This window comes from Cinclus cinclus, chromosome Z, assembly GCF_963662255.1.
Source record: "Cinclus cinclus chromosome Z, bCinCin1.1, whole genome shotgun sequence".
NCBI classification, from domain to species: domain Eukaryota; kingdom Metazoa; phylum Chordata; class Aves; order Passeriformes; family Cinclidae; genus Cinclus; species Cinclus cinclus.
This window is the reverse complement of record NC_085084.1, coordinates 60566399-60587443: the sequence shown is the minus strand read 5'-3', so window position 1 is coordinate 60587443 and position 21045 is coordinate 60566399. Positions and strand designations below refer to the sequence as shown.

General features: G+C 38.2%; 2 protein-coding genes across 6 annotated transcripts in view; one reads left to right on the top strand and one right to left on the bottom strand.

Annotated features, from left to right (window-relative positions):
- Positions 1 to 14895, top strand: part of CERT1 (ceramide transporter 1) — a 79177-nt gene extending 64282 nt beyond the window's left edge. For 2 of the 5 annotated variants that reach the window (XM_062513003.1, XM_062513001.1), the window contains 10 exons: positions 290 to 376; positions 1307 to 1399; positions 1979 to 2059; positions 6213 to 6308; positions 6980 to 7112; positions 7255 to 7325; positions 8627 to 8755; positions 9499 to 9628; positions 10848 to 10984; positions 12121 to 14895. In XM_062513003.1, the coding sequence (XP_062368987.1) occupies positions 290 to 376; positions 1307 to 1399; positions 1979 to 2059; positions 6213 to 6308; positions 6980 to 7112; positions 7255 to 7325; positions 8627 to 8755; positions 9499 to 9628; positions 10848 to 10975 (948 nt within the window). In that variant the 3' untranslated portion in view covers positions 10976 to 10984; positions 12121 to 14895. Of the gene's footprint in view, positions 1 to 289; positions 377 to 1306; positions 1400 to 1978; positions 2060 to 6212; positions 6309 to 6979; positions 7113 to 7254; positions 7326 to 8626; positions 8756 to 9498; positions 9629 to 10847; positions 10985 to 12120 lie in introns of those variants that run through there. The other 3 variants (XM_062513002.1, XM_062513004.1, XM_062513005.1) reach the window with 3 other exon arrangements.
- Positions 14896 to 17778: 2883 nt separating this feature from the next.
- MED18 (mediator complex subunit 18) lies at positions 17779 to 18611 on the bottom strand. The gene is made up of 2 exons (XM_062513634.1): positions 18522 to 18611; positions 17779 to 18351 (listed from the first exon to the last, which is right to left on the bottom strand). The coding sequence occupies exons 1-2, from the start codon at positions 18592 to 18594 to the stop codon at positions 17798 to 17800; spliced, it is 627 nt and encodes a 208-aa protein (XP_062369618.1). The 5' UTR covers positions 18595 to 18611; the 3' UTR covers positions 17779 to 17797.
- Between the last annotated feature and the right edge of the window lie 2434 nt (positions 18612 to 21045).

Here is a 21045-nt window from a genome sequence, read left to right as displayed (position 1 = left end):
ATTTGGTGTCAAAGCATACTGAAGCTATTACTCAAGTTTCCAGAGTTTTTTTTCTTCTTTATGCAACTATCATTAAATTGTTGTTAGAGGGAGACACTTCCTTTACAAGTAAAGATTTTTAGAGAGCTTGTAATCTAAGAATATTGGTGAAAATACTTGAAATCCATAGAAGAAATTTGCTTCCATCAGTTACATATAAAATATATATTTGAAGTGGAAATAAAAAATTGAAGTGGAACTTTTGTGTCTCGAACTTTTAACTAGTTTTTTTTTTTTCCTTATGCTCTAGGAGGGTCCTAATAGTCTGATTAATGAAGAAGAATTCTTTGATGCTGTTGAAGCTGCTCTCGATAGACAGGATAAAATGGAAGAACAGGTAGTAAAACTTGAGAAATGTTTAATGATGGGCACTTCGTGAGAGACTTCTGTGACTTAGTCTGTCCTGGGATGTATCTCCTGAAGCTCTAGTTATGTTATTCTGACACTGATCAGGGACCTTCATTTAGTATTTTTACAATAAAATATTGTTGCTCAATGCTAATTTTGAGAAAATAACTTCATAGCTTGTCTAGAAAAGAACAGTATAAGTACTAACTTTATTGAATGTCTCTAATTTCTAATTCCTAAATAAATGACCTGTATGAAAATTTTAAGTGACTTCTGCCCTGTTAAAAAAAAAAAAATCAAATACTATTCCTGTCTCTCAAAATAGAATAATTGGTCTGAAGTTTTTTTACTTTACTAATATATGGAATAGGAAAGACATACTTCTGCCTGACTACTTCATTAGCTAATTTCTTGAATATACTTCAGTGACAAGTATCAAAAAGAGATAAGATTATTCTAGAAAATATATAGAGTATGAGAAAGTATGTCAGCATATAAAATGAGAGGGAAAAACAAAGTCATGCATCCTTTGTCATAAAGGAGATTTTGCCTAGGAATATAGTGAATGACAATGACTTGAGAATTAAAATGCATTCTAGTGGACCTTTAGTACCCAACAGAGTTTACCCTATGCTGGGATCTCTTAGCAAAGAGTGAAGGTTTTGAGTGTCTGTGATAGTACTACATGGATCTTTAGTGCTGCCAATGTGTTTTCCTTAACTCAGAAATACACCTTGAAGTTTAGATTAATTCAGTCTTCAGGCCCACTCACTGACAATTCTAGTGGGATGACAGCTTCATGCCTGTCATGGACTGCATTAGTTGTTGTAGTCACTATGTAGATTGAGCATGACTCACTTTGTTTCACAGTCCACCCCGTAGCAGCTGACTAATGATAATTAAACCTATGTTGTTGCAGTCCCAAAGCGAAAAGGTTAGATTACACTGGCCAACATCCTTACCTTCTGGAGATGCATACTCTGCTGTGGGGACTCATCGGTTTGTGCAAACGGTAAGATTTTTATCCTGATCTCAGAATCATGGGTTGGTCTGTGCTATTCCTATGTAATATTTTGTATGGGTAGGTGAGATTTTTTTTTCAGTGTTTCTAGTGACTTCCAGTGGCCTACTCATTTTTGAAAAATGTAGCTGGAACTGAAGAAGGACTGCTTTTTGTCTTGGCTCAAAAATAGTGATTTGAGAACCTGTTTAGAATACTCTTTACTTGTCAAGCAGGAAAAAAAAGGAAAAATCCCAATTGGCTACCTCCAGTGTTTCCAAGATACCTTCACCCAGATTCATTTAATTGATTTTATGAAAGAAAGAAAAAAGAAGATAAAAATCCAATTCGTTGTATCAGAATCGGTTGACTTGTTTTTTAATGTTACTGGAAACACTATGTTCCTGTCAGGGCTACACTGGGAGCATAATATATAATAGGTGCATGAAATCAGCATTTGCTGCTGTGCTTGCTGCTTATGGTTCTTTTGTTTTCCTTTCCTTCATTATCTTGTGCTTGCGAGTTGGTACTGAATGCTCTGTTGTGCCTTTGTTCTGATTACTTGGTTTTTTCTTTGTCTGTCTCTGGTAGCCCTATAGTCGCTCTTCCTCCATGTCTTCTTCCATTGATCTAGTCAGTGCCTCTGATGATGTTCACAGATTCAGCGCCCAGGTACTGTATTAATGTGTCAAGTGGGGGTTGCATATCTTTGCTCTATTTCATCCTCTTTTCTAGAACCTGGGTTTGTTGGGTTTTTTTTGTTACGTCAACCACTGCTTGCTTTAAACTAGTACATTGAGACAAAGGAGTTCTCTATTCCTGTACTAAATGGTTGTCTTTCTTTACATCCAGCTTGCATGCATACCACTTATGCAGAGGCCCAAATCCTGTGAAACTATTTGGTTTACATCAGTAGCTTTAATAAAAATGCCTATTGTTTAAAAATTTTGTATCTCTAGTTATAATGAAAGTAGAATAACATGTTTTACAGAGGCTGGAGATGGTCTTTGCTTCAGATTGAATAGTTTTCCTTTTAAATTAAAGGTTTGATTTTTGTCTGAAGTGTTTATTTGTAATGATATTAATACGTTGAATCTTCTGGTTCACTATTACCATGTTTTTTACCTCTGGCTAGTTTGATTACCAAAAGGCCATTAAACATGTTGACCAACAAGACTAGGTATGACAAATCATGTTGAAGAGTTCATGTATATTCACTTGTCTTTCAGAAATTAAGTCTGACAACCTGAATATGTCAATATCATCATAATGGCATATTCCAGTAATGTACAAAATTACCTTTGGTGCTTGCTAGGAGATTGATAGTTTAGAGTAGAATTAGGTGTTTACTTTTCATTCTCCAAAACAGAGGTTTAGTTGTTCATGCTATTTCTGTGAAATCATATGTGATTGCGAATATGGAGCTTCCTTCTGGGATTTGCTCTTTTGGAGAGTTTTTAAAGTACTAGCAAAAGCTCCAACCATTTTTTTTTTTCCAAACAGGAATGGGTTGCTTGTTTTGGTGTTTTTTTTTTTTTTTTTTTTTTTTTTTTTTTTTTTTTTTTTTGCTAACAGAGCCTGGAATTTTATTACCTCAAGACCTTGCTAGTGGACTAAAATTCCAAGACCTTTTGCAGTCAGTTTATTTCTGAAATCTCAATTTACTGCAAGGGAAAAAGTATCCAAGTCCGACTGCACAACAGTGATAGGCTCATCTACCGGTACTCAAGTAGCTAAGTTAGTTTTCTAAGTTGCTTTTTCTTTTGTAAGGAGAGGTATTAAAGTGAGGGGATGATAAAGTAAGGGAATAATAAGTAATAGAAATCAGGTTTGATTGCCAAGATGGGAACTAGTACTCTGTCAGGTTGTGGGTGCAGAGATCATTCAGCATAAGGAAAACTCATATTTGCCAAGATATGCAGGTGTCCTCATTTTCACCTCTTTTATGCCTGTGATAATATTTCTGCATTCATATGATAAACCCGAGTTGTACAGCCCCACTGTGACTGCAGAACTGATCACTTAAAAACAAACCTGAGGTGGACTAGGTCCTTATCACAATAATGCCAACTGTGGTTAAGTATCAGGATCAAATGGACTGGAGTAAAGTTGCTCTTTTTACCTGCTGCATGGATTATACTTCATGAAAGTTTCTGTGGAGTGCCTCCTAATCCAGTTTCAAGTTAATGGACTCACTACAAAAAGCATTAATATCCCCACATGCAGTCCCATGCTCCAAGTATTTTCCCTAAAACAAATTTTTGCCAGACTAACAAGTCAATCCACCTGCTCTAGATTTCAGTTCTACTGAACAAGACAACAGAGAGCCTGATGAGAATAGCAGACCTTTTAATTCTACCTGCTATGGACTTTATTAAAGAATTTATAAAAAGTTGGCCTCTGTCTCCAGGCTGACAATTTGGCTTTAGAAGGCAAGCTAATATCTTGATTCTTAATAAATGTGACTTTCTTAGACTTCATGTGAGTGAAGGGAATTTGGTATCAGTAAAAGTCAAATAGCAGCTGGCAACCTGGTTTTTAAGAAGAGTATAAACATACATTCGGATGCAAGTTGTTTCTTCAGTGTGCCTCTAGAAAGGCATTCTTGTCTCTACCAGTTGTGCAGGAGTTCAAATCACTTTATTTTAAAGATCTATCAGCTTTATAATAGGTTCTGAGTAGTTCTTAGGCCTTTAAAGGGAAGAACTTGCCGCTCAAAAGTTCAGGTCAGGGCTTCATGGCATACAGGTTGCAAGTAATTTTGCAGATCTTTCTTGTAGGCAGCTAGGAGCCCAGAGGTAATAGTGAGCCTTTCAGGTGGGAGAGAATCTTTGGATCTTGACTGTGCCTCTGAAATAAGTGCAGGTTGACAGATGGTGACCAGTGCATAGACTAAATACAGTTTGTACAGACAGTGTGCACAAGTAGGTTGTGTAAAGATTGCATTTCCTAGTGAAGCAGGAGAATTAGATTGCATTCCTGTGTAGGCCTCCTTCTCTTCTTTCTGTGATATTTTCCTCATCCCTTTGCATTTAGCACATAAAGCAAAAGTATCAAAAGACAAAAGTAAGTGTATAAAGCATAGCTTTGTCCTTAATAAATTAAGAGGTGGGATAGAATATATGTAAAGGCCTGAAGGTATGGGAAGTAAGTGTTAAGAGCATGGCAAAGTTTCCTTTCTTAATGCAGTGTGACCTAGAGCTAATAAATTGAATATTTAAATAGCCCACATTCTTACCTGGTTGCTATTGTACTGTCATTGTTTCACTGGGAAAAAAAAGGAAGAAACTTGTAGGAAACCTGCTAGTAACTGGCAGCAAAAGTTGGATTGTCTAGAAACAGAAATACAAACCGTGGTGGTGCTTTTTGTTCACTGAAACTTAAAAGCACAACACCCAAAACTTGGACTGATAAATTTTCCTTGTCTAGACAAGTCTATGTGTAGTTAAACTAAGACAAACTAGGATTTCCATCCAGTGGATTTTGTTTTTTCCATGTTATGCTTCTAGAGTTTTATTTATTCAATTACCTTTTTTCTTTCTGGTCTTAAGTGTATTGCCTATTGAGTACATAGTACAAGCAAAATTACTGCCTTAAATTAAAAGTAAGTAACATCTTTCAATTCTGCATCATATAAAAATATTAATTATTATTTAATTTTCTTTCTACTTGTTTTCATTCTTGCTTAAATATGTTTTACATATTTTACTGCACACTAGGCTTCATATTTTTGTGCAGAAGCACCCTAGGGTTCAGACTATTAATTTTGTGATTGTGCACTTCTTCAACTAATCTTTGTGTTGGTCAATCAGCTAATTTTGTTTGTAGTGCTTTTCCATTTGAAAAACAAAAAGTATTTCCACTAGTTCAGGAAAATGCTGTGAATTTTCTGGACTTGCTTGATGTGACAAATTTTAGTAGTCATCTACCTTTTGGGTGGAAAAAAGTTATCAAAGTGTTTCAAATACTTGAAGCATTACACAGAAATGGATACCCTATGATTTTGCTTCTGTTTTTATTTGGGGCATTTGGAAAAGGGTGGGAAACAAAAAAAAAAAAAGAAAAACAGAATAATATATTAGATCTAAAACAAGTATCATCTTCCTGTCCCAGTACCCATTTTCATGCATATTCTATGGAATAAAAAATTAGATATTCACATAGCTTGATAAAAATATAGCAAATATTTGGCTATAAAAAAAAAGGTACAGCTGCTAGCAAAGTAAGTTTTAAATGAGCATTTTATAATTATAGAATCTCTGTGCTGTCATAATCCTTTGAGTGTAGGCATTTCTGGTTTTTTCCTAGCTGTCAACTGTGCAAAGATGCCACTGAAACAGAGCAGGCATGTTTTGCTTGTGACTTTTTTCTTCACTGCTCTTCCAATATGACTTTTAATATGCATTTGCTTTTTAGAGATTGTCAGTCTTCCTCCCTAACCCTCTGCCTTTGCTGAGCTTTTTAAATGTTCTTCATTGAATATCTTACAGTGCATTGCAATTCCATTTAGACATACTTGCAATCCTATCTGCTGAAATGAAGAACTGTTTTAGGTAGAAGTGATGAGGTTTCACAGTTTAAGGGCACAAAGGCAGGATAGGAAATAGCCACAAAGAACAATGTTGAAATTTGAATCAAGATTTTGGTGTTTTTTTTGAAGGCCATCATTTTTTGTTTGTTCCTAACCTAACAGGGAGCTGTCTCATTCAAATTCAACTTCTGCACAGGAATTGAAGTATTAACTTGTGACTTCCAATGCTGTACAGTGTCTCCCCAAAAACATGTAAGGAATGAGTTTAAAATGCCTATTCTTTTTCCTTTACAGGTGGAAGAGATGGTACAAAACCACATGACTTATTCCTTGCAAGATGTAGGAGGAGATGCCAATTGGCAGCTAGTTGTAGAAGAAGGAGAAATGAAGGTAAATATTTCAGATTTGGTTAATTCATAAAAGATGATACAGTGTGAAGACAGATACTACCAGTATACATTTGGCTGTGTTATCTTTACTGCTGAACTCCATCATCTTAAGGGTCTTTTCCAACCTAAGTCATTCTATGATTTCTGGAAATATTACAGAATTGTGGAATTCTGGTAAGTTATGCTGTTCAAACTTCTCTCTGGGAATAGCATTATTTAGGTTGGGACTGGGGTCCATGAGAGCTGTGGCTTCCTGTATGTTTATTCATACAAAATTCTGTGTAGCTTTTGCAATAGATTCATCTTTGCAGATTCCTTTCTCATTCCCTCCTACTTAAAGCTTGTAAATGCTATGTACAAAAGTAACAAGAGTAAAAGCTACAGTGTTGGCTGCTCCACTGTGCTTAGGAATACATGTGGATAGTGATAAATAAGCTAGCTTAATCATTTCTGGAGTAGAAACTTTAAAGTACTGGTATTTTAATGTGAATTGCCACATAAGAATGTCATCCATGGGTGTTGCCAGAGAGCACTTTCACAGCAGATTATTCATGTGATAATCTTCTAGGTAAATAGCTTGTTTAGTTTTTTTTAAACTGATTAAATTTAAACAAAACATGAACAGTTTTGACAGTTTCTGTTCTGTGGTTTTTTCTTTGTGTTTGGCTGTAGGTATACAGACGAGAAGTGGAAGAGAATGGAATAGTTCTAGATCCTTTGAAAGCAACCCATGCTGTTAAAGGGGTTACAGGTCATGAAGTTTGCCACTACTTCTGGAACGTTGATGTTCGTAATGACTGGGAAAGTAAGGCGTTGGTTCTTCAGCTTTGCAGGTTTATCAGCAAGAACAATGTTTATGGCATTGTCCTATTGTCTGTGACTGTTCACTGATGGTGTTTTTTTTTTTTTCTTTCTTCCCCTCCCGCCTACTCCTCTCCTTCTTTTAGCCACAATTGAAAATTTCCATGTTGTGGAAAATTTAGCTGATAATGCAATCATCGTTTACCAGACACATAAGGTAATAACACTTAATTTGTATACCTTACTGAGACTTCTGAAGCATGTGTGTTCCAATATTATTCTGAATACTTTACTGGCTTAACAATTTAAAATACTGTTCTGGTCAGTGTTCCAGAACAAGTTCTCTATTAAATAGCAGCTTCCATCAATTTTTCAGACTTTTCTTGAGAGCATGATTGGTTGTGCATGTGTCTGATAGAGCATGTAGTAGTGAGGCCTGCTTTTAATCTCGTGATTATATCACTGCCAGCAAGGCCAGAGTCATCCAAAGTAAACAAAAGCAATAAATCACTGACTACAAGAGGAAACCAGATTTTTTTTTGTATCAGATTTTTTTTGCAAAAACATAGGTCACCATTCACCACAATTAGTTGACATACCACCTCATAATGCAAGTGTTTTTAATTGTTGGTGCAACATTTGTTCTTGTGCCTTAATTTTTTTTCCCCTAACATGGTTCTGGTGTCATTTTATAAAAATGTTTGAATTATAACCCAACAACTAAGATGTAAAGATCTAAAAAATTTACAGGAATGAAATATACATACTCATCTTTAGTCTTGCATGTTTCTAAGTATTAGTATATTCAAACATTAAATATTTTTCTTTGACAATTTTACCAGTAATGTAGTTATGTTAAAACTTCTTTTGTAGAGGACTCATAATTTTGAGTAAGACAGTCGTGTTGTCTGTATTGGTTGTTGTAAAAGCCAGAACTTTTTTCTCCTACTGGTTGTCGGGAAAATAACTTTTGTATATTTTGTTGTTTTGTCACACATTTCACTTCTGAAACTTTCTCTTGGATAATGTCAGTTTGCTGTATCTGTCTCACTGAAGTAGTGGCTTTTTGAAGTAATAATGGTTTTAAATACGTCTTTCCTCTCTCCTCTTCTCTGGAGATATATATAACTGTAGATGCATCTCTGTACACCTAACCATTCGTTCATTTTGTTGCTTACAAGTACTAACTAAATTGCAAACCTGAGGTTGAGGGTACAGGAGGGTAACTGCCTTTTTCTGGTTTTTTAACTGAAAAACTCATTGCAGTTTTACACTCTGCATTTCAAAGGCTGTAAAGTTTTGCCTGAATTCTTTTTCATATGAAGTGTAGCCAACTTGAAATTCTTCTATCTTTTTACAACAGCTATGTTCTCTTTCAGTTTTCAGAATGAAATTGCTAACTCGAAGCTAGTTGAGCTTAACAATATAACTGACCTGGTTTGCCTTGCTTGGTTTTTAGTTTTAACTAATTATAGTAGTTAAACCTGGAAAAGCTTATATTCAGGTGTTTCTCTGCAGAGAGTGTGGCCAGCCTCTCAAAGGGATGTGCTGTATTTGTCAGCCATCAGAAAGATACCAGCATTCAGCGAAAATGATCCGGAAACATGGATTGTGTGCAATTTCTCTGTAGAACATGACAGTGCTCCTGTAAGTATTGTTTTGCTTCTGTGAAGTTCTGGTTTTAAGGTAGTTTTTCTGTTCTGTGGTAATGCATTTGCAGTGCTAGTGTGAGGGAGATGGAGGGTTTTTACAAAAATACAGTTGATTTAAACCAAGTGATAAAATGACTTGATGAATGCATTCGTAGCCAAAAGCTTTCTTGCCTTATCTTTCAGTTGTCAGATCTAAGGTGTTGCAGCAGAATGGAAGCAAAATTTCTGGAAATGGGAAAGCATTTTAAAGAGTTGAGGTTATTTTGTATGTAATCAAATCAATGTCTTCAGTATTGTCAAATATAAGAGCAGGTTTGTATAATAATAGAGTTAAGTCTCCATTTTACAGATTTGCCTTGGTTCTACTAGATAATAGCAATGATTGTTTCCCTTGGATTGCTATTCTGTAGCCTGCTTTCAAGGGAAAAGTTAACTGATATTTGCAAATGCAAGTATTATTCTTTAATTCTTTACTGATTTGTCACAACAGTTGAAGTAATTCACTTTTAATGTGTTAAGCAAGAAACTTCAGATTCAGACATTTTAGGTCCTATCCCTATCCACCATTTGTCTTTCATTTTGCTCGCTTTCACGTTACATCAGTCTAAGTGCTAGAATGTAGACTCTCAGAAACACAGCTTCTAGAGTGTCTTAGACTTTGTGATGAAAAAGTGTTCATGCTCAAGTATGCTGAAACAAATTTAGTTTAAAGCTTACAGTGTTTCATATTTTTGGCAGCTGAACAATCGCTGTGTCCGTGCCAAAATAAATATTGCTATGATTTGTCAGACGTTAGTAAGCCCACCGGAGGGCAACAAGGAAATAAGCAGGGACAACATTCTGTGTAAGATTACATACGTAGCTAATGGTAAGTATAACATTTTTAAGTATGACATTCATGATAGATGTTAATTTTGGGGAGTTGAAAAACAAAAAAAAAAAAAGGGCTTGATGTCTTTTCAATTTTCTCTTAAATCTGTATATATAGCGTCACCTTTGTGTTCATCACATTCAAAAGGTCTCAAATTAAGGTGCTGCATGAACTGGTGAATGAGATCGTTCATTATGTGGTACTCTGAGAGGAATAAATGGAAGAGCTGTGTAGCTCATTCCGAAGTACATAACCTTAGGGTGGAGGAAGGTGGGCAGAAATGTCTGCAACTGGGATGAACTAGCGTAGCTTTTAGTTTCAGTAATGGTGTGCTGGGTTTTTTCCATGTACTGCTGTAACTTTTATTTCTGCCAGTTCATCTCATTAGGCTGAAAAGCTGCTGATAGTAAGGATACAGTTCTTACCCCTGATGCCAAGAAAGAGTAAATACGTTTTGTATGAAGATGCTTGCAAGCTGTATAATCTAGTCTACATTTCTTAAATTTTTTTTAGCTGATAGAATCCTTGCTATTGACTGAAAAAATGTCAAAGCCAAATTGTATTGTTGCTGTACACAGTATTTAACAGTATATTATAGTATTGGAGATGCACACTTACTATCTTCTCTCCTAGAGCTACAAAACACTTCAAGGGTAGCTCACTCTGCTTTTTACCTATATTAAGTTTCTGAATTACTTTAAAAGTATATTTTCACTGCTAAATTCTGAACTGAATATATGCCAAGTGATAGCTTTTTCACCAACATACCTCCCCTGTGAATGAAAATGTAATTAAAGATCAGTTCAAATTTTGTTTAAATGCTTTATAATCATTTGCGGGATGTTGCCTATGTGGCAGTTCTGCAGGCAAATGCAGTAATTATTGAAAAGACTGACTCAGCTTTCTTTGAAATAGGAAGTTGCTCAAGTCTCTTTTGTTTCCTGGAAGCTCACAGAGAATGTAATCTTCTATTTCGGCATTTTCCCAAGACTCACCATATAACATAATATTTTCTAACTAACAGCATCTGGACTAAGCTTCAGTATTACAAATAGAAAGTGCTACAACACAAACCTAGGGGCTTAAAAAAGTCTGCTGATGGTTATTCTTTCCTGTTACTTCAGGAAGAGTTGCAGGAGTAGTGAACTAAAATTTACTTTTTCAGCATTTAGTGGAGTTGCTCTATTTCAATGTCTTTCTTCCTGTTTACTTCTAGTGAACCCGGGAGGATGGGCACCAGCATCAGTGTTACGGGCAGTGGCTAAACGAGAATATCCAAAGTTCTTAAAGCGTTTTACATCATATGTGCAAGAGAAAACAGCAGGAAAGCCTATTTTATTCTAGTACTGGCAGGTATACATAGTTTTTAATTCTTGATTCACCATTTTAAATGCCAAATGGAAGTATGCAATCTAGAAATGTCTTACGTGACTAGCATGGCTTCAGTGCTTGCTTTAGTATGTGTTATACTTTTTTAAAACCATCATGTAATTTATGAGTTCAGACTGCACAACTCAGCAAGTATGAGTTTTCATAGACTTTTATGGGTTCATCTTGCAAGTTCTCACATGCATGTCCAATTTACATAGAAGTAAACCAGGATGAAGTACTGTTTTTTTCCAGCTGTCTCAGGCATTTTGCACTTGTTCTAAAAAAATACATACTGAAGTTTCTCTAGAGACTCATGAGGTTTTTATAACTTAAATTCTACTTAAAATTGCCTATTTCATAGATTATTAGTACATTTCAGTTTTATTTTATATTGACAGAATAGTTTTAACTTAGGATTTTTATAAATAGAACTTCAGTGACAGACCAATATGAATTACTAGAGTATTTAGAAGACAGTGACATAAGTTTTTAGCCTTTATGATGAACCTAGGAAAGAAAAGGGATTTCCAGATGCTTTCTGAAGTCAATGGATATATTTTTTATGGTGTATATTATTGGCTAATCTGAAGTAATTTGAACAGTTACATGATGATATGAATAAGAGGAAGAGGACTTAGAAGAGGATTTCTTGATCACTTTGAGGCTGAGCCCCTTAGTGGTAACTAAGGTTTAACTATTTTTTGTTAGTTTAGACTCCTGCTATATATTTTATTTACTATAACTGTCATGTCAAACCACAGAATTCTGTTTAGTTGTACTGGTGTTACAGCATCATTCAGTCACATCTGAAGATGAGTCTCTTGACACTTCTAGGTGTGACATAGGTTGCTTCTTTTTGTGGGTTCTATTTACTGTGTCAGACTCCAAAAGTCTTAGTTGTTTCATTCTGTGACAGATATCCCTGTAATGATTCACAATTTTAAATGTAAATTGTTAGAGACGTAGTGTAGGTAAAGTGTTAAAAACATGGCATCACAAGCCAACAGTTAACACATGATCATAGCAGTCCTGATGATACTTTAGGTGTTTAACAAGTTCATTTTAGTAGTACTATACGGACTTTTCAGTGCTGTATTCTTTTCTTTGCTTACCTGCAGCAATCAGAACAAGACTGAGTGAGCATTCCACATTGGAGAAGTGATCATGCATAGAGCACTCCATGCTGGAACGAAGGATCTGCAGTCTTTTTATGGCCAGGTTCTAGGCTTTGTATACTGAAGTGAAGAAGTGTTGCAACACCATGGGGCTGAATATTTAACAATAGCTCTCTCCTGCTACCTTTCTTGCTGAAACAGTGTGTAATTATAAATACATGTATTGATAACATGTATATGGCTTTATTTTTATTTGCTTGCTTTAGAAAAAGAGTATACAACTTCGAATCACCAACATGGGCTACTGTTAATTTTAAACAAGATGTAGAATTTAATTGTCAACCTTCCTAAGATACTTGTGCAGTTTTTGTGCATGTGTAAAGAGCACAAGAGACAAATGCACATATGGCATACTGTATGTGCTTTATATGCACAAAAATCTGTGTGGTATTTTGGGGGTGTTGAGAGGAGTGGCTTCAGTAAAACCTAGGTAACTTGTTGGTAGGTTTTGTTTTGCTTTGTATAATCACAGTTCATTGCTGCTGGTTTCTATAATGAATCATCTTGTTACATAAAATGCCAGTTAATATCTGAGGGCTGTCAATATCCTTATGACTTTGCCTTTTCTATTGTCTTACTCTTATGACGATCTTTAGTTCTGAAGGAGTAAGAGTGTGAAAAGCTTTATTTTTTCCAGATATCTTTATATTTCTATTGTATTTTTTAGTTATGTGCTGCAGAATTTTTGTTATTAAACATGATCCAGAAATATCTAGAAAGATTCTGTATGAGAGGGCAAAAGACTGCCTAAAACCTAGGAGACATCTGTCCATGCTATCTGTGGACTGCTTTCTTGGATGATACCTGGGATGTTCCCAAAGCTGCAGGAAGGTACACTATCATATTTATTGAAGTAATTTGGATTATATAAAACAACATTCCCAGTCTAGATTGAGGGCGAGTACATTATTTTCAGATCCAGCATGTGTTTTCCTCATCTCAATGAAGCTGTGCTGTGAGGTTCATGTAGAAAATTATTTTCCTCTTGATCAAAAACCCATCAGAGCTGTAAGAATGCACAGTTCTTACTGGAAAGTTCCCTTTAGCTGCTGTGAAAGTATAAATGTCAGATGTTTGCCTGCCTTTGATTCTGGAGATACTTGTTAGGAGAGATCTGTGTTGGGCTAGTACTGACTGTGAGGTCTTTTATCCATGTTCTATAGTTGGAAACTCTTCAGAGACTTCTCAGTGTTTTACTAAACTGTGTATCTTGAGGGAAAAAAAGTTTCAGATGTATTTTCTTCAAAAGAAAGCTGAAAGTGAAATTTATTTGGTATAGTGTGCTAACTGCCTGAAAAGAGATATAATACAGTAACTTAGTGAAGATTTGGTAAATGATTCAATGTGATCTGCACAGTGTTGAAGAACTTCTTTGTTCATCTTCTCTGTAGAGATGAAACCGTACCTAACACATGATTACACACGCATGCAGATTTCATGCTCCATAACTCTTCCCTTTTTATTTGCCTTTCTTTAATGGTGTGCATGGAATATGCCTTATTACAGAGTTATTCTGTTCATTTGAATATGTAGAAAAGTGCCTATATGGTAATGTTAGTAAGGCAAATAAGATGAAAATTTGTACATCTTTACTATATCACCAGTGAGCATTTTATATACCAACGTTAAAAAACAAAAACTTATACCTCAAATGTACTTCATCTTTTTACAATCAACCAAGAAGTGGTACATTCCACCGTAGCCACTGATGGGAACTTTAAAAAAATGTCCAAAATATAAAGGGTTTAACTCCTTATTTGCCATTTCTGGTAATTGTTGGAACACAGGCAAGTTTATTAATTAACTAGAATAGCTTTATTTTACAAAGGTATGGAAAGTTTACAAAGCAGTATATAAACTTATATCATTAGTTGCATTTGCACTAAATGTGATGTACTTTTGCGATTTATTCTGTAAATAAAATGACACTACAGATACTATTTGTAAAGAGTATGTTTTACTTTTAGATAAAGGCACTGGTACTTCACTTTAGCTAGCCCTGCCCAATCAGATTTGTAAGAGGTTTTTTAAAGACTATGGAAGGAGTTACATGACTGAGAAATCATTATTAATGGACCTCTGAAAAAATTTCGAAAGGCAGTAGGCCTCTCAGATTGTCCTTGTGTGAGTAGCCATTAGATCCATTCTTCTGGAAGGCATGTTGCTTTCATGGTTTTATACAATTTCTTGAGCCCATCCCTCTTGTCAGTCACTGCCAGGTCTGTGCACTCTTGAGTTTATTTCTTCCTGTTAACAGATCAAGAGTGTTAATGCAGCTGTGGTGGTCTTTTCAGAAGCAGTTTCTGACTCTAGAATGGTTGTTTTATAAGCAGAACCAGTTCAAAAAGCTAAAAATGCAGCAGTCATCAGATATTGTTCTCTGGATATATGCATGTGTTTGGAGAATCTGGATGTTACCAAACTAGATCTGAAGGACATGACTTGATAGAACTTATACTGGGATTGAAGATGAGATGATCATTGTTATTCTGTCTGAGAACCTGAAAATCTTTGACAAATTTATCTGTGAAAAATGTGATGCACTTTGAAAAAATCTTGCCTTTTACTTAATTGGGCTGAGCTGGCTTATCTGAAGTTGTGCAGATTCTCTTTAATCAGATTGTCCACCTGTATTTTTGTCAAGTTGTACAGATAATGCTGTATTTGAATTGCCACTGTTCATTTACAGACTTAAAACATGAATCATATTTTTGAGTACCTTGAGTGTGTAGAGTTGTAACTGTTCTATAATAGCTTTATGATCCTAATGATAAGTTTTAAAAATTAAAAGAAGTTGGCTCTTACATGTTACAATCACAAATTTAAAACCAGTATTTAAAGGTTAAAAGTATTAAAAATTATGAAGAAAAATCTTGGCTTCTTGTTATTTTCAACTTTCTAATGTTTGGAGAAAACTTAAAATATTTTACCTTTAACCAACTCTTATATAATTAATAAAGTTACATACAATATTCTACTGCATGGAAAACATTTAACAGGAAAGCAATTTACTTGTGTTACTGAGGTTACTGAGATCAAAACCTGAATGCCATGTTAGTTTATACACTGAGAAGTTCATTTCATGCGAGCAATCAGAGGGGTGTTAAAAGGTGCCCCTGGTACAGTGTAGTCATAATATAGAGCACTTCCATGGGAAGAACAGCAGTCCAGGACTAAGATGTGCCAAAGGGTAAAATTATGGCTTTTCCAAAGTAAGAATAATTTTTAGTAACCAAGATGAGCTTCCATGAGCAAGCTTTATTAATAATAGAAATAGGGGGTGCTTAATGGATCAATAACAATCCTACCTTTATTTGTTACACAGTGACTTCTGCTTTATATAGTAATCAGTAAAATTGTAGAAACTTGACAGCTTTGCAGGACTGGAGGAACAGTTTGAAATAACAGGGAAGGCATTACTTGAATAGAAACAAAACTTACCTTTAGTTCAGCTGTATCAGGCCTCTTGTAATATATTGCAAAAAGCAGAGAGTCCTGAGGTAACCTCTGACTTTAGAGAATGCAGCTATTTTACCTAGCAAAAAGAAATCCCCCAAACTAAAAAAAAAAAAGAAAAAAAGTCACATTTCATAGTCATGGTCCTGTAACTTATGTGCATAATTTAAAAATTATATATTTTCCAGTAAGGAGAGATTGAATATTTCTGTGTAACTACAATATAATTTGACCCTGGATGATGAATAATAGTTTAGGCTATGCCATGCAATTAACTGGTGTGTATTACTAATCCAAATCACCTTCAGTCTCCACCTTTTATAAGCCAAGTTTTATAGGTGAAAAATATATTTTGTTAAAAGAAAGGGACACACTTTGAGCATTAGCAACCTGAAAGTGTCCTCAGCTGTAGCCACTGATGCAGCAAGCTCTTCTCTCTGCACACCTTCCTCTTCTATGCATGGACTACAGCCACCAGGAAGCCTGGTACTGTGGATTGCTGCAGTTTTCAGGGTTCAAACAAATTCTCCTTAAAAAAAAAACTTTTTTATTATTTATTAATTTGGATCAGTCAATAGTTTGACCTGTTGTCATCCACAAGACTTCCCAAACTTTTTGTGTGCTAAGAAACAAGCAACACATTGTACAAGTCTGTAGCAAGTGATTCTTAACCAGTGCTAAGAGTAGCAATATATGACAACAGCCTTGAGGATTCCCATTTGCTGGGATAGGAGTGCAACTCAACTGTGGCACATGCAGCTCCTAGAAAGTTATGCCCTGTATGTGAAGGAATTCCGGCTCAGAGGCCCAGGATAGTGTGCTGTCTTGGTAGGGACGAGTCATGCCCAAGTATGAACAGAACTGTCGGTGTGTTTGTACCCTCCAGAAAATACTTGCAGTCTAGGTAAGGAGCAGTCAGGCTGGTGACTGCTCACTGTTGCCCTGCAGGAAATGACTGCTCTGACTCTCAGCCTGAGGGTGCCCAAGCGCCACCAAACGACTCGAGACTTCCCCATGCCCCACCCTAGAGCCTGCGGCAGTAGGATGTTAGCGCTGATCCAGTTCAAAATGTAGCTGTTTAAAATGTTTTGCAGCTTCTTCTGAGAGTGAAGTGCTGAAAGGTGGCTTTGTTTCTGACCGAGGTTGGTGGGTTTTGGCAGTGGGTAAAATAGCTGTCCTCTGTAAAGAACCTGAGAAATTTAAATGAGGTATCTTTTCCGACCTTTTTGGACAGAACTGTATTTGAAAAGTCTCTAATTCAAGTAACACTGAATTATCACTGCAATACTAGAGTAACTAAGCATCCTACTATCAAAAGAGGTGCTAAGCAAAATTATCAGTAGTTCAACTAGCCGCTTCTAATTTTTTGTAATACATTTTTAATGAAAAATTGTGAATATTTTTTTAATAAGCACCTAAGACTTCAATATTTAATATAGTTGTCAGCTGTGAGAAATCCAGTAATAAAAAGTACCTTGTAATTTACTTTCTTATTAACTAAGACTGTCCTAACCAATTCCAGTGATGATAATGGAAAACTGTTAAAAGATGTGAAAACCACTTGAAAATGTTAATACTACTAGATTTTCTTCCACTTCTAACTTAGGTTACATGAGAAGAAACAGTTTCCCTAACAAGTAGCTGTTCCTGTCAGGTAAGCTTTGGTGAAGAGGTGTTAGTTGCTCTTTTATACAGTAGTTTCTGCGTATATGCTTGTGTGAAACAGTACCTCCTGCATTAAAAATTTTAAATTAAAAAATTAACTTCATCTGTTACTGAAAAGAAAAATTTTGGATGACAAGGTAGGGTACACAAATGCTGCTCTAAAAATGCTGCTCTTAAAGACAGCAGTGGGATCTGGGTACATGAAGGGATGAATTACAGTAAGTTGACATTTTTAGAGGGCTTTTCAAGGTATCTCCCATGAAAGAGAAGGAAAACTGTCAGTATTAACGTTTACTGATTTTTTGAAAAGTGCTAATTTGAAGTGACCACTTTTGTTCATATTCACCAGTGAAGGAAACACTCAGTAATTGCAACTGACAAAACTTATAGATAGTACTTTATTTCCTTCTCCCCGTTTTGATTTGCCTGCAAAAAGTCTTTTAGAAAAACATCATTTTCTGAAGCACAAAACCACTGCCTTAACCGCCGAGAGTTTCAATCACATTAGTCTCTTGGGGTCAATTTTTTCCAGGTGTACTAGAGGCTTCAGCTGCTCAGCAAAGTTCCTCATGTCATCAGAAACTATGTCCTGCCCTGCCGGCGCAACCACGTTGAGCTCCACCAAGTAGGAGAGGGAGAGCGGCTCAATGCTCTCCGTGTTTCCTGGCATCAGTATGCGGAAGATCTTGTACACCACGATCTTCATGATGCCCTTGCGGAACACGTGCCCCTTGGCCACGAACTCGTGGTCCATGCGGAAGCCCATCTCCACCAGGAAGTCGGTCAGGTTGTCGGACGTGGCGATGTCCACGCAGTTGCGCACCAGCGCGTGGCGGTTCTTGTCGCCTATTTCGGGCTGTCCCAGATAGCGCAGGTGCCAGGGCATCCCGCTCTTGTCCATGGAGCGCCGGGCGCGCAGCACGAAGGGGCTGGCCTGCTGCCCCTTCAGCAGGAACACCATCTCGTGGTCCAGGAAGGTCTCGGGCTCCATGTTGTCGCACAGCCCGCGCAGGCGGTGCAGGAGGCTCTCCAGGCTCTGGTCCAGCACGCTCCCTGCGGAGACAGCGCCACGATCATCGCTTCCCCCCCCCCTCTCCGAAGGCCGAGCTGGGCTCCCTCCGCAGAGCGCCCGCCCCAGCGCCCTCGGGCCCGACCCCGCGCCGCGCCACCACCCCCCGCCGCCGCTCGCGGCTGCCCGCGAACTCGGTCCCGCTGCCGCCTACCTTGGAGCAGGTACTCCATCATGTTGATGGTGCCGCCCGAGACGGGCATCATGGTCACCGGCGGCGCCTCCATCGTGCGCTCCCGCGGCGGCCCCGCGGCCCGGGCGGCGACAGCGGCGGGCAGAGCGGCGGCAGCGCCCCCTGGCGGCTCGGCGGGACCGGGGCTGGGTCTGGGGGCGGGGTCCGGGGCTGGGGGCGGGGCCTGTGGACTCTCCTCACAGCCCCCGCCCCTCACACGCCCTGGGCCGGGGCCGGACCGGAGCGCGGCCTCGTCCTTGTTCTTCTCCGCTCGGGCCTGCGCGGGATTTGTGGGTGCTGCGGGGGGTAGAGCGCTGGAAGAGGCTGTCCCGGGAAGCTGTGGAGTGCCCCTCTCTGGAGCCATTCAAAACCCAACTGAATACGTTTCTGTGTCACCTGCTCTGGGTGACTCTGCCTCGGCAGGGATGTTGGATGTTGCCCCCTCCAGCCCTGACGATTCTGTGATCCTGTATTCCTGTCTGTTATTCTAGTATCCTCAAAGGAGGGACTCAGGAGGTAACCCATGAAAGGCTGGCTGTGTGATCATCAAACCTCTACAGTCTTTATACCTTTTAACAAAGGTATCGGCATTTGTTGGCTGTAAGTTGTACGACTTTTCACCTAATTAGTACTCAAACCCCTATTTGCTAGTTGTATCTCTTACTTCTCCAAGAGCAGTATTAGTCTGCAGGCGTGTTTTTTCCGTCCCTTTGAGCTGGGGTTTGGTGGTCAGTGAGACGGTGGTCACGGCTATCCACTGCTGGAATTACCTTCCCTCAGTTCCTGCCCAGTCCTGCTGACCTCACTGCTGGCGGCTCTCATCCAGACACTCCGTTCATCTTGGGATTGTCTTCTCTTTTCCTCAAAACAAAAGATGAACCAAGCATGCAACATTCACAGTGCAATTGCTTAATCGGAACTGTTCAGCTACAGCTGATTAACAACAGCTGTAGCTGTTGATTAACGACAGCAACAAAAAAAAAAAAAAACCAACATTGCAAAGTTCGGTTCAAATCTTGAGGACCTCAAATTGCAAGGGGCCCAAATCTCAAAAGTGCTCGCTGCCAGCCTCATCCCAGTGCAGGGGGCACAGCAGAGGAGAGTGGGAGGCCAGCAGGCAGGACCAGTCATCAGGGGTCATCCTGGCTGCACTCGCACCCCTCCCCAGCAAGAGGTGGCACACGCAAATAATTCTGTTCATAATCTCCACCAGAAATGGTCCAATCTGTCTCTCACAGCAACTGCAAACTGGCCGAAGCTCTGGAGTGTTGGGGGCCAGGCTTCAGCTCTGGCAGTAGTTGGGGTTAAAAATCACCACCAGAGGTGCAATATGTATGCTTCATTGGGTTGGAGAGGCAGAAATCTCATCTGGGTATGGTAGGGTGGGCACCCTTTCTAGGCAGAAAAGCCTCTGTTTGCATGAAGTGGTGGAAATGCCAAGTATGTACCAGCTGAATTTGTTCCCATCAATGCCCAAAATAGAGTTATAAATGTGACCTTTCTTTTAGCAGGTTTTTTGTGTAACAAACCTTCGTGCTACACAGAACATGAACAGTATGTCTGTCTTTCCTTTATCAGTATTTACACAGCTGTGGTATCCCCTGCCACCCCCAAAAAATATATAAATACTGGTACAAGCCAAAGACCTGCAAATGAGAAATGGCATAATTGTACCCTCCCAAGGCAGTAATGGTTCGTATCACCCCTGATGTACCAAAGGTTGTTTGGAGTACTGACAAGCAGGGGTGACCTGAGGGGTGCAGTGCAACCCATGATGGGAATGTGTGTATTTATATCGGAGGGAACCACACCCAGGGAGCTGCCACAAACATTGTACATACTCCCCAGAATGTAGATAAGATGACTGTGTTGGAATAAAGTAAGAAAACGGTCAACTAAAGGCTTGAGTAATGGTTTTGAAAGCATTCCTAAACTTAAAGGAGCAAAAAATAGGTTTTCTCTTGTATATGAGTCAGCTTCAGTTAGTGTGGTCATTATACAGTTAGCATGGAAAAAATTATTGCGAAAGATACCTAAGAAAAGTAAAAATTAGTAAGAAAGTGTTTTAGCATTTCAAAGGGTGTAATTTCTGAGATTCACTTCTCTCTGTGGTGATACAAATTTTCTCTTCTCTATAGCTGAGGTGCTACTACTGGTGTTATTACAGATGCCTCATAAAACGTAAGAGGATGTCAAATGAAGTAAAAATCTTTCAAATTCCACAGCTGCAGCTACCCTGAATAGTTTTGCTCCACAGTCTGAGAAGCTATGCAGTAGTGCAATCCAGAAAACAAACGTTATCCCAAAGTGGTCCTCCCCCTGTAGTTCTAGAAAAAACAGGTGAGCAAATGTGGCTCTGCAACCACAGCATCTCCAAGTACCCTTACCAGCAGTGTAAAAGACAGCATAGTCCTGCAGCTGCTGAGCTGCTTGTCACTGTGGGCTTGAAAAATCTGTGGTGCACCTACATACTTTAAAGGTATCCTAAAGAACCTTTTTCTGCAGC

Coding starts and splice junctions, on each gene's coding strand:
- MED18 (XM_062513634.1), bottom strand. CDS start 18,594: ATGGAGGCGCCGCCGGTGACCATGATGCCCGTCTCGGGCGGCACCATC. Junction 18,352..18,521: donor GATGGAGTACCTGCTCCAAG/GTAGGCGGCAGC, acceptor CTGTCTCCGCAG/GGAGCGTGCTGGACCAGAGC.